General features: G+C 41.8%; 1 protein-coding gene across 1 annotated transcript in view; it reads left to right on the forward strand.

The window, feature by feature from the left end:
- LOC106540440 (lysosomal acid lipase/cholesteryl ester hydrolase-like) overlaps nt 1-16,993 on the forward strand; it is a 20,565-nt gene extending 3,572 nt beyond the window's left edge. Inside the window, exons 3-10 of the mRNA XM_087702373.1 lie at nt 905-1,103; nt 4,525-4,634; nt 6,153-6,286; nt 7,012-7,152; nt 9,177-9,248; nt 11,480-11,551; nt 12,419-12,649; nt 16,760-16,993. Coding sequence (XP_087558499.1) covers nt 905-1,103; nt 4,525-4,634; nt 6,153-6,286; nt 7,012-7,152; nt 9,177-9,248; nt 11,480-11,551; nt 12,419-12,649; nt 16,760-16,993 — 1,193 coding nt within the window. The remainder of the gene's footprint in view (nt 1-904; nt 1,104-4,524; nt 4,635-6,152; nt 6,287-7,011; nt 7,153-9,176; nt 9,249-11,479; nt 11,552-12,418; nt 12,650-16,759) is intronic.
- Nucleotides 16,994-18,963: the final 1,970 nt, after the last annotated feature.

Here is an 18,963-nt window from a genome sequence, read left to right on the forward strand (position 1 = left end):
TTTATTTATCCCCCTTCCCTTGTTTTATTGTAAGCCGCCCGGAGTCCTTCGGGAGTGGGCGGCATACAAGACCAATAAACTCAACTCAAACTCAATCCCATTTAGGAAGAATTGGGAAAAATGTTTTAGCTATTAAACCGGCTTAGTAGTCCAATGCATAATTTAAATAGGTTGATTCTCGAAAGATTCAGAAAAATATATCCTCAATTTGTGGGAATTCTGAGGGATCCTGAGGTATTGTACATCATGATACTGCTTCTAAGACAATTGATAATCCAATAAGACAAACAGTCTAGGTAATTTCTTTTAAAAAAGAAAAGTTCTACATCCTTTGCATGTAAGATTTGGAGATTTTATCACTGTTGAGAATATATCATAATGTTGGAGGCAAAGTAGATCCAATGCATCATTAAAACCTCTGCTCCTAAATTCTATAAATTTAACCACATAATGACCAGAGCAATAGCAATAGCAATAGCAATAGCAATAGCAATAGCAATAGCAATAGCAATAGCAATAGCAATAGCAGTAGACTTATATACCGCTTCATAGGCCTTTCAGGCCTCTCTAAGCGGTTTACAGAGAGTCAGCATATTGCCCCCAACAATCTGGGTCCTCATTTTACCCACCTCGGAAGGATGGAAGGCTGAGTCAACCCTGAGCCGGTGAGATTTGAACCGCTGACCTGCTGATCTAGCAGTAGCCTGCAGTGCTGCATTTAACCACTGCGCCACCATGCCTCATTCCAGCCAGTGTAACATATACTATTTCTAATAAGAGATTATGACAATGAACCACGAACATTGATTCTTTGAAAGTTTTATTTCAAACAATAATTCAATTGTTTTGCAGTCTTCAATGATCTGGCTCATTTTTAAAAAAAGCATCTGTTCTTATTTTATAGCTCCAAGACCTGTTGTGTTTTTGGCACATAGCTGCCTTGGAGATGGTTCCCACTGGATTTCTAACCAGCCCCACAACAGTTTTGGTTTCATATTAGCAGATAACGGTTATGATGTTTGGCTTGGGAATAGCAGAGGAAACACCTGGTCTTCGAATCATAAGACACTGAAACCATGGCAGAAGGAATTCTGGAGCTTTAGGTAAGAAAATCTAAAAGATTTCAGATTTCAGATTTAGTTTATTTGTATGCCGCCCTTCTCCGGGAGGGACTCAGGGCGGCAAACAACTCAAAGGGGGAAAAAGGAAGGGAACATAAAACACAATACACATGATTAAAATAAACAAGAATCATACAACCATACAAGTCGAGAGGGGAGGGGAACTCATCAACCCCAGGCCTGCCGGCACAGCCAGGTTTTGACGGCTTTCCGGAAGGCCTGGAGAGAGGTGGGGGTCCGAATCTCCGCGGGGAGTTCGTTCCAAAGGGCTGGAGCTGCCACAGAGAAGGCCCTCCCCCAGGTAGTAGCCAGGTGGCATTGGCTGGTGGACGGAACCCGGAGGAGGCCGACCCTGTGTGATCTAACGGGTCTTTGGGAGGTAATTGGCAGCAGGCGGTCTCTCAAGTACCCAGGTCCAATACCATGAAGGGCTTTATAAGTTACGACTAGCACTTTGAAGCGTATACGGAGACCAATCGGTAACCAGTGCAGCTCGCGGAGGATAGGTGTAATGTGGGTGTACCGAGATGCACCCACAATCACTCGCGTAGCTGCATTCTGGACGAGTTGAAGTCTCCGAATACTCTTCAAGGGCTGCCCCAAAAGGGATAGCAGATTATTATTATTGTATTGTTATTATACTTTGTTCATTAAACATGAAACTCAATCAACTGAACATTAAAAAATGCATCACAAATACCATTGACTGGTGCTAAGGGTTAATACGGGTTGCTGCCAGTGTCCTAGGTATCAAGCAAGTATCTTCTTAAAATATTATGTTATGTCCGAGTAATGCAGATTTTTGTAGTTCTCCTTGTGTTATTGCAGGAAGATGCGATTTCTTGATGTGTTTTATAAAACTCTTGGACATGGTACCAAGTGCCTCGATAACAATGGGTATCACTGTGGTGGTGGGGCAGAGGTGGGTTCCTACAAGTTCGCACCTATTCGGTAGAACCGGTTCGTCAAATCGACCGAACCGGTTAGAAGAGGTTCCACCAGTGGACCCGGAAAGCAGGCCACACCTACAGAAGAGGTTCCAAATTTTTTTGAGACCCACTACTGGTCCTTGGATATGATTATTCTGCACTATCATGCTCATATTTATAAACCTCAGTGCCTCTGTGGAAGGTAAGGATGACTACTGCGTCTGTGGTGCAATCAGAACATTGCGTGTGTTGAAGTTGTTTTAACGCAAACCAAAGATGCCTTTTAAAAAACAAGTTTACATCCTATTCTTATGCGTGCCAGTGCTGTGTGTGAGGTAATTTAAGGTGATTCTGACAAGTGTCGTCGGCATCTTCATATCCGGTCACATGGGCGGCAAGCCATTCCCATCCGGTCACATGGGCGGCAAGCCACTCCCACAAAGGAGGCCACACCCACAGAGTAGGTTCGAACAATTTTTGAAACCCACCACTGTAGTGGGGATTATCTAAAAGGGATAGCAGATTATGATGGATTATCCACTTTAAAAGATAGGAGCAGGAGGCAGCTTGTCCATCAGGCTAGAAACCAGATGACTATGACTTCTAATTCTATCTTGGGCAAGAAACCAGTCTGTCTCTCTTAGTCCTAGAATACAGGCAATGACAAACCACTTCTAAAATCTTGCCAAGTAAACTTCAGGGACTTTTCCAGACAGTTTCCTGCAATCAAGGCTGACTTGAAGGGGTCAAAAGATAAAATAATGAGATTAAAATTAAAATGAAAGATAAAGGCTTTCATTCTACCGATTTTATTCCCGTTCTTTCCTCAAAACAATATATAAACTCCCTCAGAGTCAAACAGTGGTTGCTGGCCATGTGTTTCTGGAGAATATGAAGACCAGGTTCAGAAGGGAACCTGAAGAGAAAGTTCTTTTAATGCTGCAATATCTAGTCATAAATAACAAAAATACATTTGCTAAGTTATGCAATTGACCTATGTGTGAATTTGATTGAACCAAGATTGACTTGAGGGGACAAAAATAAAATAAAGAAATCAATATGAAATCGAACATAAAATAATAAAAATATAAAATATGATATAAAATGTAATAAAACAAAACAATAAAATAAAATACAGAACTAGGGGTTAAAGCTGATCTCCGAGGTTTTATTCCACTGAGTTTATTTCCATTCTTTCCACAAAACAATATATAAAGTCACTTGGAGTCAAACAGAAGTTCATGGCCATGTGCTTCCAGGCAACACAAAGACCACGTTCAGAAGAAGAGAGGATTTGATTTGATTTGATTTGATTTATTGCATTTCTATGCCGCCCTATTCCCAGAGGGACTCAGGGCGGCTCACAAACCAAAGTAAGGGGGGGGATACAAACAGGAGGAAAACAAGGGACAAACAACTTAAACAATTTAAAAACAATCAACAACCACACAATTCGAGCGGGGACGGGAAACTCATCAGCCCCAGGCCTGTTGGAACAGCCAGGTTTTAAGGGCTTTGCGGAAAGCCTGGAGGGTGGTGAGGGTCCGAATCTCCACGGGGAGCTCGTTCCAGAGGGCCGGAGCAGCCACAGAGAAGGCCCTCCTCCGGGTGGTAGCCAATCGGCATTGGCCGGTAGATGGAATTCGGAGGAGGCCTAATCTGTGGGATCTAATCGGTCTGTTGGAGGTAATTGGCAGCAGGCGGTCTCTCAAGTACCCAGGTCCAATACCATGAAGGGCTTTATAAGTGACGACTAGCACCTTGAAGCGTATCCGAAGACCAATAGGCAGCCAGTGCAGCTCGCGGAGGATAGGTGTGACGTGGGTGTACCGAGGTGCACCCACAATCGCTCGCGCGGCTGCATTCTGGACAAGCTGAAGTCTCCGAATGCTCTTCAAGGGCTGCCCCATGTAGAGCACTGTAGAGCGCCATGTAGAGGAGAGGAGAACAGAAGAGAAGAGAAAGTTCTCTTTTTCTGAAGAGAAAGTTCTTTTAATGCTGAAATACCTAGTGATAAATAACATGAATATATTTGCTAAGATATTTGATATTCAGTGAACTAGCTACTTCCAAGATTAGATTCTGGGCTGTGGGTATTAATCTGGTAATACTAGTTCAGCAAGTTTTCCAGGATTGGGCGGCATACAAATCTATTAAAATTACAAATTACAAGTTCTTATTTTCTCCTAAGATTTTCCAACAACCTGATTTTGATTTCCCTCTTCTAAAATCCCTCTTACGCCTGCAAGAATATTATTACAGCTTTTTACCCTGTGATCCTTTCCATGTGATCAACGGACCTAATTTCTGAGCAAGATGACCTAGGCTGGCATTTATAAATCAATGTTCTTTCTTTCTTTCTTTCCTTCCTTCTTTCTTTCTTTCTTTCTTTCTTTCTTTCTTTCTTTCTTTCTTTCTCTCTCTCTCTTTCTTTCTGCCTTCCTTCCTTCCTTCCTTCCTTCCTTCTTTTCTAGTTTCCATGAGATGGGATACTATGACATTCCAGCCGTCATAAACTTTATCCTGAACAAAACGAAACAGCCACAGCTTTATTATGTGGGCCATTCAGAAGGCACAACTGCTGGTAAGTTATTGTATTGTATTGTATTGTATTGTATTGTATTGTATTGTAAATTTATTTATAGGCCGCCCTTTTCCCTGAGGGGACTCAGGGCGGCTTACAACTTGTGGGGAAGGGAATACAGACAGTGACATATAAAAACAGTACATAATTAAAAATAGAAACAACATTCATCATTCGGGTGGGGACGAATTACGATCTTTAACCCCAGGCCTGACGGGATAGCCAGGTCTTGAGGGCTGTGCGGAAGGTCTGGAGGGTGGTGAGGGTACGAATCTCCACGGGGAGATCGTTCCAAAGGGTCGGAGCTACTACTGAAAAGGCTCTCCTCCGCGTGGTTGCCAGTCGACACTGACTGGCGGATGGAACTCGGAGGAGGCCTAATCTGTGTGATCTGATAGGTCGCAAGGAGGTAATTGGCAGGAGGCGGTCTCTCAAGTACCCAGATCCACTACCATGAAGGGCTTTATGGGTGGTAAGCCATGAGCAGGGATGAATGGGGAAAACTAAGACAGTCTACGCATTGCAATTGTGCAACTTGCAGTGAACAATTTGAGAATGAACCTCTCATGGCAAATAGTTTATGGAGGAGGCCAAGGCAGGAAGAATTGAACAAATCAACTTCTGAATTCCTATGAATCATGAGTCACCTTGAAAGGCTTGGCTCATCTAACCCAGCCCTTCCTCTCTAAGAGTTTTCTGCAATTAGCCTTTCTACACTCTGCACATAAGCCTAGGACTTTTGCATGTAAACAATGTGTTCTAGTGATAGTCTTGTGTTTCAGCAATTTTCTTCTGGCTGATCAGTGAGGGCACCTGAATCATGTAATGCATCTTCCCATTGTGAACATGAGAGCAAGTAAATAGCTGTATTCCTCCCTCCTCTGCATCTCACACTCATCATGCAATCCAGCTCTTCGATTGCAATCCAAAGATTTAGATTTAGATTTAGAAGGTTTATTTATATGCCACCCTTTTCCCTGGGGGGGACTCAGGGCGGCTCACAATCCAAAAAGGAAAGGGGGGAAAACAGACTTTTTACATATAAACACAACATTCATACCATTCGGGCGGGTTACAATCTTAGCCCCAGGCCTGACGGGATAGCCAGATTCTGAGGGCTGTGCGGAAGGTCTGGAGGGTGGTGAGGGTACGAATCTCCACGGGGAGATCGTTCCATAGGGTCGGAGCTACCACCGAGAAGGCTCTCCTCCGCGTGGTTGCCAGTCGGCATTGACCGGCAGATGGAACTCGGAGGAGGCCTAATCGATGAGATCTAATAGGTCGTGTGGAGGTAATTGGCAGTAGGCGGTCTCTCAAGTACATTCTCCTCCATGCACTGTGTACAGAATGCACAATTACTGTGTAATTGTACACTGTGTACAGAATACACAATTACCCTGCAGAAATGCAGGAGCAAGAAGAAAAATAATAGTTGTTTAGTGCAAAACTTTGCTCTCCTATACAGTTGAAGAGATCCAGGTTTGTTTGTTTTTTGCAAAACCTTTTCTTTTTCTTCAGGTTTCATCTCATTCTCTTCTTGGCCAAAACTGGCTGAAAAAATCAAGGTCTTTTTTGGAATGGGGCCTGCAGCCGCAGTAAAATATGCTACATGTCCTGTACTGAACATCTTTTTCAATCGTCTGGTAATAAAGGTAAGTGCTTTTGGGCTCTGCTGATGAATAATTTAGTCAAATGCCTTATTCCAAACAAAGTAATAAAAACTGGGCATAACTCAAAAAGGTGGACAATTATCTTACCTTAGCCTGATATTTATCTCTAAGACAGGGAGGCCCAAATTGTACTTCCTGACCAACATTGACTGAGGGGGTGGGGGGTGGTTGAACAGATTTGTCTAATGTGCCAATTGTGCCCTTTTGTGGATCAGGAGGCCTTGATCATGGTGCCCCTGGAGAAAAAAACATGAAGAATGGTTGCGGGAATTGGGTATGGCCAGTGTAGAGTGGCTCTTGGAGTCACCAAAGTTGGCTGAATGATGGTGGCTATATAAATGTTTGAAATAAAATAAAATAAGATAAAAACTTCAAAACTGACTACAGATTGCTTGTAGGGAAAAAAAACCCCATTAAAATCATGATATGATATGTGAATATTATCATATTACCGATATTTTATTAATATAGTTCTAATTAAAATCACCAAAATTAAACTTTTTTTTTCCTTGTCCACCTTTTGGAATTTCAACTCACATGTAGCATGCAAAAGATCCAGTTTGTGTATTCCTGAACGAAGGAGTTTCTTCTTAAATTTATAGTAGGAGAGAAACATCTAGGATTTACAGCAGAGATGGGTTTGGGATGACATTTGATTTGACTGACTTACATCAATTCTAATTAATTCATTAATTAATATATTTCAGACACTGTTTGGCTACAGAGGAATTATGCAAGATCCTAGTGCTCTGAGAAAACTAAAAGTTGCGATTTGCAACCGTAAACCAGAATTCTGCGAATCGTGTATGTCTGTAATAGTTGGTTCTAATACGCCCAATTACAACATGGTATGTATAAAGGGAAAATGAGTAAGGCTTGTTTTCTGTTCAATATGTTTGCAATGCCAATTGCAAAATAACACTTTTTTCTTAGATTAAGGCAAAGTATGGCTCACAAACCAAATCTCACCTGCCACCTGTTTTTATATGGCCTCCAAGCTAAGGATGTATGTATGGGTGAGCAGCAGATCAGAAAGCCCAAGACTCAGATGAGCTTCAGATGAGGGTTTGGTGGAGAACCAAGGGACAAGGTTAGGAAATTCTGGGCAGGAGTGGTCTATCTGTTGAGCCCTTGCTGGGCCAGAATTATCCAGTGGTTAGGGTGCAGGACTGCAGGCCACTTCAGCTGACTGTTATCTGCAGTTCAGCGGTTCTAATCTCACCGGCTCGAAGGTTGACTCAGCCTTCCATCCTTCCGAGGTGGGTGAAATGAGGACCCGGATTGTGGGGGGCAATATGCTGACTCTGTAAACCGCTTAGAGAGGGCTGAAAGCCCTATGAAGCAGTATATAAGTCTAACTGCTATTGCTATCCAATGGCCGATGTGTTCCTTAGCCTGCAGTCCTGTCAGCCACTCATATGGTGGTGGTGGGGGGGGGGGGATAGAATCTTGCCATTTACAGAAAAGGTTTGCCAACCCTTAGATGTTAAATTTTAAATAAGACAAAGTTGACTATGAATCTTTGCATTTCAAGATTTCCGGGAAGAAAGGATTAACTGCACAAAAGGTTTAGAATAGTAGGTGTCACTGTGTTCATTATATTGTAAGTGGGAACTTTCCAAGCTGCTTTTACCAAATGTCATGCCAATAAAACTGAAGAATCAAGTACCATGATTGTTGCAAAAACTAATAGCTTGTATAAAGAATCAGCAAACTGGAATGAGAATTGTTTGAAAATGAAAAATACAAAGCTCTTTCTGGCTAGTTGTAGGATAACAAATGGCTCTAGTCATTCAAAACTATTGATGTGTAGATGCATTCCATTTCAAAATACAACGTAACTGTACAGCAAACGAATAGGGTAACTCCAGCTGAGTTATGAAAATTAAATCTACTGCACTGCACATTACTAGAGAGCATCTTGGATTGGGGATGTTCATCTATTGCATCAGGTCTATTCATGAATGTAAATCAGTGACGTGCGGTCAGCTTTAGCCCCGGTGAGGCTGTTTTCAGACTTGTGGACTTCAACTCCCAGAATTCCACAGCCAGGCATGCTCAGTTCCGATTTAAAGCGACAGCATTTTCCCCCCTTGCAAAATAAGTTTTCCCGTTCTTTTTTTCTCCCTCCCCCTCCTTCCTCCCTCTCTCCCTCCCTCCCCCCTCTCTCAAACAGACACACGCACACAGAGAACTTCGATCCTTCTCTCATTCACTCACTCTCAAACACAAACACAGAAGTTGGATTGGATATATTTTCCAAAGGCTTGAAAGCAGCTCCTCTGCCATACCCCCCCTTTCCCTGCTGCCTTCCGAACAAACTTTTTGAATTCCTCTCCCCTCCCCACACACGGACCTTTTCCAGCTGTTTCAGAGACGATTTCAACTCTGCTTTTGCCTCCCCTCATGAAAGGCCAGAGCTCTGAGTCAGACTGAGCTAGTTGCTCCCAGAGAACTCTAAAAAGCTTCTAAAAATGCCTTCTACAGGAGGCGAGAGAATACGTGCCTCCTTTGCATAAGAAATTCTTCCCTTGTTAACCCTTGGTTAACTCTTAAAAGGCGAAAAAATCCTTATGCAAAAGAGGCCCCTAATTCTCTGGCCTCCTCCTAGTTAATACTGAGAGCAGACACCAAGCCACTGTGACTTGAAATCTGGTAGCAACTACCCTGGCTTTAATTATTTTAAGAAAATTATTTAAAATCCTTTCCTTTCCCTGAGGAGACTGGTGAGGCCCCGCCTCCCTTGCCTCTAGTGACTGCACGTCCCTGATGTAAATAGACACACAAATTTACAATAAGCTCTAATGGAATTTTTGCTACACGGCAGATGAAATTAATTAGGGAATTAAGATAAACAATTGTTTTATTTCAGAGTCGCATGGACATGTATGTAGCACATTCTCCTGCTGGGACATCTGAACAAAATCTTCTTCACTGGAAACAGGTAGGTTTTTGTATCATAGATTGAATCCAGTTCTAACTGCAATATAAAAGGGATCTGTTAATCATTGTACTATATGTGGGTTTCTTCTGACTAATTCTGGATGCAGTGGAACTATGTGTGAATTTATTAAACACCAGTTTTATTACCAGTTTAAATAAATTTATTTCAAGCACCAGTGACAATCGTAAATGATGCATACACATTAACCCCATTATGCTACCAGTATGGGACACATAGATAGAACAAGTCAATGAATAGAGTGGAATGGAAGAGAATGGAATGGAAGGGAATGGATTTTAGATTTTTTAGATTTTATTAATATTTATAGGCCGCCATTTTCCCTGAGGGGACTCAGGGCGGCTTACATAAAATGGGGAAGGGAGGGTACAGACAATAGACACAAAATAGTACATAAAAGTAAAATAGTAAACAACATTCATTCATCATTCGGGTGGGGACAGATTATCTTTATCCCCAGGCCTGACGGGATAGCCAGGTCTTAAGGGCTGTGCAGAAGGTCTGGACGGTGGTGAGGGTACGAATCTCCACGGGGAGATCGTTCCAAAGGGTCGGAGCTACTACTGAAAAGAATGGAACAGAACAGAACAGAACAGAGCAGGAAAAAGAAGTCCACCAAATAAATATATTTAAGTATACGATTTATAAACTCCCTTGTTATAATAAAATTATATCCAAGGTGAACTATTCATGATCATCATGGAGCTTACTGTATTGGTTGCTTGCAAAGGTTCAATTTCATTACACAATATTACTTATACAGTATTATGCAATAAACCCTGTCTGGCTTATATACAAATTCGAGCTAATGACACACACACACACACACACACACACACACACACACACACACACACACACGTGTGTGTGTTTTCTGAGGTTTTTGCAGGTGTTTGCATGTAGGTCTTTGATTATTCGGGTTTTCTCCCGCGTAAAATTGGAAGTGTCTTGGCGACGTTTCGACGAAGTCTCATTCGTCATCTTCAGGCTGGTTTGCTCGGCTTCGTGCTACTCCTGGAAGCACGAAGCCGAGTAAACCAGCCTGAAGATGACGAATGAGACTTCGTCGAAACGTCGCAAAGACACTTCCAATTTTACGCGGGAGAAAACCCGAATAATCAAAGACCTACATATATATATAACAAAAACAATAACACATAACACATTAGCATTATCTAAACAATTATAGCAATAGCAATAGCAGTTAGACTTATATACCACTTCATAGGGCTTTCAGCCCTCTCTAAGCGGTTTACAGAGTCAGCATATCACCCCCAACAACAATCCGAGTCCTCATTTTACCCACCTCGGAAGGATGGAAGGCTGAGTCAACCTTGAGCCGGTGAGATTAGAACCGCTGAACTACAGATAACAATAGCAATAGCAATAGCAGTTAGACTTATATACCGCTTCATAGGGCTTTCAGCCCTCTCTAAGCGGTTTACAGAGTCAGCATATCACCCCCAACAACAATCCGAGTCCTCATTTTACCCACCTCGGAAGGATGGAAGGCTGAGTCAACCTTGAGCCGGTGAGATTAGAACCGCTGAACTACAGATAACAATAGCAATAGCAATAGCAGTTAGACTTATATACCGCTTCATAGGGCTTTCAGCCCTCTCTAAGCGGTTTACAGAGTCAGCATATCGCCCCCACAGTCTGGGTCCTCATTTCACCCACCTCGGAAGGATGGAAGGCTGAGTCAACCCTGAGCCGGTGAGATTTGAACCGCTGAACTGCAGATAGCAGTCAGCTGAAGTAGCCTGCAGTACTGCACCCTAACCATTGCACCACCTCGGCTCTTATCACCACAGTCAGAATTATGTCACTCACCCAGCACAATGTCAGCATTGCAGTGGAAGATTGGACCATGTGATGGACTTGTGGGTGTGGGGGCAAGATCATATTTGTAACACTGACACACTACAGTCTTGGGCACCAATCCAAGTTTTCGAAATCTTGCAGAAGATCAGCATGGATGCAACCAAACCAGCCTCAGAACAGGCCCTCCTGCTGGATGGGACAGATAGAGACCCCTGGGGAGAGACGGTCCCATAAGTAACTCAGTCCCAAGCCATGAAGACTCTGAAAGGTGACAACTAGCACCTTGAGTTGCATCTGGAAGCCAATGTAGCTTGTATAGCAGTGGTATGTTATCAAAATGACTGGTAATTCTTTTATTCAGTTTTATAATTCTATACTATTCATTGCAGAACTATAATAAAAAGGTCTTTGAAGCATATGACTATGGCACCAAGGAAAAGAATATGGAGAAGTATAACCAGGTATGAAAATTAAACAGTTTTTTCTGTAAAATATGTTGTTCCTCATTTGTAGTTTTTAGATCAGAATAGTTTCCCTCTTCGATGTATTGTAGTTGGGGAGGATTTTTTTTCTTGTTTCTTGTTTCAAACTTTGCAGGCTGAGGTTAAGCAAAATAAGAAAAATGCCATCAAAGGGATTGTAAGTGTAGAGAAATATTTCTTGCCCTTCCTGGTCTGAAGGTAGTCAACGCCTAAATTTAAGACTGTCTACCTTTCCTGCCTAGCCAAGCCACTTAGCATTGGAAATAGCAATCGCATTTAGAGTTATATACCACCCCATAGTGCTTTACAGACTCTCTGTATGGTTTAAAATATAGAAGCATTATTTGCACATTGCCCCCAACAATCTGGGTCTTTGCTTTACCAACTTCAGAAGGATGGAAGTCTGAGTCAACCTTGAGCCCTTTCAGGATCAAACTCCAGGCTGAGGGCAGACTTCGCTTGCAATATTGCACTTTAACCACCATACACCAGAGCTCCATCAGCAATTGCATCAAAGTACTAATTTAAGCTAGCATTTTCTCCTTTTGGACCAATGGCAGAATGTCCTGTCCTATCTGAGGCTCTGATTTGGTCAGCTATGTACTGAAGGCAAATGTCAGTTTTTTTAATAAAAAAAAACACATGTAAAAAACACACAAACACACACACGCAAATACACCCTTCAGTTTCATCACAGGTATAGTGGTTGCATTGAATTCTAGAAAGCCCTATTACTCTGCTTGCTCACCGGCTTTTCTTAAAGTGGTAATTTGCAATGTTTTATATGTTGTATCTCTTCCTGTCAGTTTTTGGCTAATTGTTTAAATGTGTTGCTTTCCTTCCCAGATGACTCCTCCTGTATACAAGATAGAAGATATAAAAATACCCATTGCACTCTGGTCTGGTGGAAATGACTTACTTGTGAACATAAAAGATGTCCAGGAATTAATAGCACGGCTGAGTAATGTCATATATCACCAACATGTTCCTGAATGGCAACATCTGGATTTCATTTGGGGAATGGATGCAACTGAGGTTATGTACATGCCTATCATTGAGATAATGAAAAAAATATGCGTGATTCTTAAGCACAGAGAAACCATGTTGTTTGAGGACAATTTAAAAACACACATTAAAGCTATAATGACAATTGAAAAATACACCTTTTATTTTTACGTTTTAATGCAGCTGAACCTATAAATTAGATGAAGAAATATTCGCAGCCTGACTTAACACTATTTCTCCAACTAGTATTTACATCACCAAATCACTTCTTCAAAGTGTTCCCATTTCTTCTGAATTCCTTGTCTTATTCTTCTACAATTGAGAAACAAATTAAATTCTCATAGACAACCAGGACATTTCCTTTTTAAAAAAAAAAAAATGTGGCTGCCCATCAAAGCAGCAATACTAAGTCATAGTAGTAACAAAATTGGGTAGAAATAGAAAAAAATTAACGTTTGCTAAACATGTTAATATGCCTTCTGCTGGGTGCAAACTTCTTGAATAAATTCTATGGAGAAGAAGAAGAACTTCACAAAGCCAGGAACACTCAATATATGGAAGGGGAGCAAGTCCGCGAAAGGCATATGGTTGCATAGCCCTAAAGAAAAAAGAATAAATTAAATGGCACATTTGGAGCAAAAGCTTAAGGGTTTTTTATTTAAATCATGGAGAAGTAAACATAGGAAGTGTTATTCTTTTTAACGAAGAAATATTTCGGAAAAGATAATCCAAAATAAGTTGTGAGATTCAAATGATAGTCCATAGTGCTTTCTTTCAATAAAATAGTGAATGAGAACAGATCTTTGTGAGCTTAACTCACCTAGTTAAATTGCGATCTACCTCTCCAAGTATTATCTGGAAATTCATCTAATGATGGCCAGTTACATTAATGAACTCTCTTTGTCATATGTTTTCCCACCCCTTCTACAAATTTATAATTCTGCTCAGGCCCTATATTTTCCAGTGGTAACTCTTTCATGTTCTACCCAGGCTGGATGAAAATATTGGTCTCCTCACCACCTCCCACTGTACTGCACAGGCTTCTTTCATATTCTGAAACCTCATTTTTCTATAATTTACAATCTGCTTTTATGTTTAGATGGTGAAGGGTGCTTAAAGACTTTGGATTTTGGCTATCTCACTCCCTCTTTCTGTGCCCAGATGATGCAATGGTTAAAGTGCAGTATTGCAGGCAACTTCTGCCCACGGCCTGTGGTTCAATCCTGCTAGGGCTTTAGGTTAGCTTGACCTTCTATTCTTCTGAGGTTAGCTTGACCTTCTATTCTTCTGAAGTTAGCTTGACCTTCTATTCTTCAGAGACTAAGGTTATTGGGGCAATATGCAAATAATGCTTCTACATTATAAACCAACCAGAAAGTGTGGTAAAGTGCTATGGGCAGTGTATAAACCTAAATGCTATTGCTCTTTCTCCATGAGTTAAAAAGGAGGAAAGGTATTTTTCAACATACAGTTGCTACACCCTTGACTTGAATATTCCAGCTATGAAGAGACACCTTACCTCTCAGCGATATTGCCAACAATTTTTCTATCCCTCCTTAGATTACCAGCCTTCCAGTGTAATCAGCAAAACAAATGAAACAGCACTATAAATTAAGAATAATTAAGACTAACAGCACTATAAATTAAGACGGTCACAATGCAATTAATGATAGTATTGCAGATATTCACATAATATTCCACCAATTAAACACAATCTAGATTGCAACAAGGGCAATGGGGCAGTCTCAATGTCAGTATTTTTTTTCAATCATATAGAATCAACTCATAAAGGAACACACTCCTCATCACCATTACCAGTGCAATAAGCCCATCAAGGTTCTGATATGTAAGGAGAAGGCAACCCGATCCAAAGCAGGCATATCTCTAATAAGAGGAATCTGCATATGAAAATAGGAATAGGCCAAGGCAGCTTATTTAAGAAATGCATATCCACAAAAACGTTACGAATCTGGTGCCTGCTAGATGTGCTGGACTCTGTCCAGCAAAACAAGTTGTAGGATGTATTGCCTATTTCTTTGGCTCCTGACCACTTGATTTTCCAAGACATAATTATAGTTCTGCTTGGTCAGGGTTTCTAAATTACTTACTTGCAACACACAAAGGTTTCCTCCAATTGAAGCTGATCTAACGGAAATCGATCTAATAGATATGATAATTTCTTTTGCCATTTCTGTCAGGATGGATAAGTACCCGCCATCCATCCTCCCATAAGGCCTCCCATACCTGGACTCAATGAGTAGAGAAGAGATTAAAGCAGCAAGATTCTATTAGACTTCTTGTCAAACAAGGGAGTGAATCCCTTGGTTAGGGATAGCTGACTGTACCCTTATTTAAGAAGCAGTTCTGATTCCTGATGCCTTTCCTGGATCTGGGAAACTAGGACTGATTTCTGGCTCTTATATGATACTTGTGTGCGGCTTCCATCTGGATCTCTGATCTTTCAACTGGATGACAATCCTGACTTGGCTCTTGGACCCTGGATTGGATTTAGATGCATCTTCTGCCAGCTTCTATTAAAAACAAGCTTCTCAGGCAAGCCCCCGTTTTGTTTACGTACTTTGTTCACTGTTTATCTCTCACATCTTGAAGTGTTAAATTCCATTGCCCCTGTGTGTGTCTCCGTCTCCGTGTCTCTCTCTCTGTCTCTCTGTCTCTCTCTCTCTGTCGCTCTGTCTGTCTATCTGTCTGTCTGTCTGTCTGTCTCTCTGTGTGTGTGAGAGAGAGAGAGGTGGGGAGAGGGAGAGGGAGAGAAACCTGAAACAGGAAAAATAGTATCTGCTAATAGCCTGGCTAAGAAAAGTTTAAAGAAAATGTAATGGTCTAGCGTCCTACAAATGATATGAAATACAGTGGTATCTGATACCCAACTGCTCTGAAACCCACTGAATTTGGTATTCAATGAATTTTGGTGTAAAATTTTTGATCCGGTACACATCATTTCTTTGCCGAGCCGAGGTGGCGCAGTGGTTAAATGCAGCACTGCAGGCTACTTCAGCTGACTGCAGTTCTGCAGTTCAGCTGTTCAAATCTCACCGGCTCAGGGTTGACTCAGCCTTCCATCCTTCCGAGGTGGGTAAAATGAGGACCTGGATTGTTGTTGGGGGCAATATGCTGACTCTGTAAACCACACCCGGTTCTGTGGGTGTGGCTTGGTGGGCCTGGCTTGGTGGGCAGGGCAGGGGAAGGGTATTATAAAATCTCCATTCCCACCCCCACTGCAGGGAAAAGTTACTGCAACATCCCCATTTCCTCCCAATCAGCTGGGACTCGGGAGAGTCACCATCAATAGATGGGGGCAGGGCCAGTCAGAGGTGGTATTTACTGGTTCTCCGAACTACTCAAAATTTCCGCTACCGGTTCTCCAGAACTGGCCAGAACCTGCTGAATACCACCTCTGGGTGGAGACTTACTGGGCATTGGAGGGCCATTTGTTGAACATGTCTTGAGGGCAAAAAAAAAGGACTTTCTAAAGGTCTAGAGACCTGGGTACTTGAGAGACCACCTGCTGCCAATTACCTCCAATAGACCGATTAGATCCCACAGATTAGGCCTCCTCCGAATTCCATCCGCCAGCCAATGCCGACTGGCGACTACCCGGAGGAGAGCCTTCTCTGTGGCTGCTCCGACCCTCTGGAACGAGCTCCCCATGGAGATTCGAACCCTCACCACCCTCCAGGCCTTCTGCAAAGCTCTTAAAACCTGGCTGTTCCGACAGGCCTGGGGCTAAAGAGCTTTTGCCCCCCCCCCCCCCTCGAATGGTATGGTTGTTGTGTGCTTTTTAAATTGTGTATTGTTCTGTTCGTCTTTTTTATCCCTTATCTGTACCCCCTTCCCTGACTTGGATTGTGAGCCGCCCTGAGTCCCCTCCGGGGAAAAGGGCGGCATATAAATGCAATAAATTCAATTCAATTCAATTCTATTCTATATTGCCTTGATCACCTGGGTCATAACAGGCATTGAAGGCAAACATCAGAGTTTAAAAAAACCACATTTAATCTATAACACCCTCAATTTCATCTCAGGGTTCGTCTTTGCACTGAGTTCTATTACTTTGATTGCTCACTGACTTTTTTAAAAGTGGTAATTTGCAATGTTTTATATGTTGCATCTCTTCCTGTCAGTTTTTGGCTAATTGTTTAAATGTGTTGCTTTCCTTCCCAGATGACTCCTCCTGTATACAAGATAGAAGATATAAAAATACCCATTGCACTCTGGTTTGGGGGAAATGACTTATTCATGAACATAAAAGATGTCCAGGAATTAATAGCACGGCTGAATAATGTCAGACATCACCAACGCGTTCCTGAATGGCAACATCTGGATTTCATTTGGGGATTTGATGCAACTGTGGTTATGTACATGCCTATCATTGAGATAATGAAAAAGTATCAGTGATTCCTCAGCAGTGATGTACAGAGAAACCATGTTGCCTAATGACAATTAAAAAAGGATCTTAAGGCTGTGATGATAAACACACCTTGAAATGAGGACAATTTAAAAACACACCTTAAGGCTGCTTTGAAGTCTTAATGCGGCTGAGTCAATGAATTAGTTGAAGTTTGCAATCTGACTTAACACTATTTCTCCAAATAATATTTACATTAACCAATCATTTCTTCAAGCTGATCCCATTTCTTCCTTATTCCTCTGTAACTGAGAAATAAATTAAATTTTCATAGACAATTAAGAGATTTCCTTTTTTAAAAAAAATCTTGATGCCCATTATAATAGCACTACTAAGTTACAGCACTAACAAAATGGGGCAGCAGTAATAAATTAAATGGCACATTTGGAGCAAAAGCTTACCAGGTTTTTAGCTCAGATACCAGAGAAGTACAATTCTTTATTGACCAAGTGTGATTGGACGCACACAAGGCATTTGTCTCCAGTGTATAAGCTCTCAATGTATATGAAAACAACAAGTGATAAATCGTAGTCCTAAAATACAATCATCATAATCAAAAAATACAACATTCAGTTTGCAGTTGTAGGATACTGAATAAGCAATCAACATAAATTGTAAGATACAAATAACAAAGTTATAGTCCTGAGAAGCTAAAGAGATAGGTAATAGGAAAGATGAGAAGGATAATAGGAATACTGCCTACCGCCAATTACCTCCACCCGACCAATTAGATCCCATAGATTAGGCCTCCTCCGACTTCCATCAGCCGGTCAATGTCGACTGGCAACCACGCGGAGGAGAGCCTTCTCGGTGGCAGCTCCGACCCTATGGAACGAACTCCCCGTGGAGATTCGCACCCTCACAACCCTCCAGACCTTCCGCACAGCCCTTAAAACCTGGCTGTCCCAACAGACCTGGGGTTAAAGATATTGACCCCACCCGAATTGTATGAATGTTGTGCTTTTAACGATGTATTGTTTTATGTGTTTAACATGGTTTGTCCTCCCTCCTCCTGAACTGTGAGCCGCCCTGAGTCCCCCCAGGGAAAAGGGCGGCATACAAATAAAATATCTATCTATCTATCTATCTATCTATCTATCTATCTATCTATCTATCTATCTATCTATCTATCTATCTGTCTGTCTATCTATCTATCTAATATAGCTCCAGTAGATGGTTTGACATTCCAGGGCATAAGACAGTGTTGTAGGAATTAGCTGTTTAGCAGAGTCAGTGGAAAGTTCCTACCAGTTCCCACCAGTTTGGCCCAGTTCAGTGGTTTGGCAGTCTGGGTCTCTGGAACTGGCAGTGACCCAGGCCTGCCATGGCCCCCGAACCAATTCTCTGTAGGTGCCGCCATCTTGATTTTTGGTTCTGCGCATATGCAGAACTGTCAGCCTCTGTTTTGCTGCTTGTTTTTCGGCTGCCATTGAAACGGGGAGGGAGGGCATGGTATTTGGGTGGGGGAAATAATCTGTACAGGAGGACTGTTAATCGGGAGTTGTTCTCACCATTCGTTTGCGCATGTGGAAGGAGAGGAGTGATGAGAATTAGAAGACCCTATAAGCCTGCTATAAGCTATTTGATGATAATCTGCCTTAGTTATGTCCCCCTCTTTCCACTTTTAATATTTATCCTTTTTGTTTTTCAATTTGTCAGAGAGTTCTTTATGCAGTCATGCTGGTTTCTTTTGGCAGCTGTTATTTTTCTTCTTCATTGGTATTGTGCTAGACTGGGCTTTTATAATCTCATTTTTTCAAAATTTCTCAAGCCTCTTGCGTTTTTTCCCCCCCTTGAGGATTCTTATTCATGGAATCCTTCCCAAGCTCTCTCTAAGTTTATTGAAATTAGCTCTCTTAAAGTCCAAGACTCTAGTTTGACTTTGTTTTACTACTTGTGTTTGCATAATGTTGAATTCCAGTATTGCATGATCGCTTGCCCCCAAGGTTCCTGTAGCTTC

The sequence above is a fragment of the Thamnophis sirtalis genome, unplaced genomic scaffold (genome assembly GCF_051295495.1).
Source record: "Thamnophis sirtalis isolate CommonGarterSnake01/CBP01778 unplaced genomic scaffold, rThaSir2_p1.2 scaffold_15, whole genome shotgun sequence".
In the NCBI taxonomy this organism is placed as follows: Eukaryota; Metazoa; Chordata; class Lepidosauria; order Squamata; family Natricidae; genus Thamnophis; species Thamnophis sirtalis.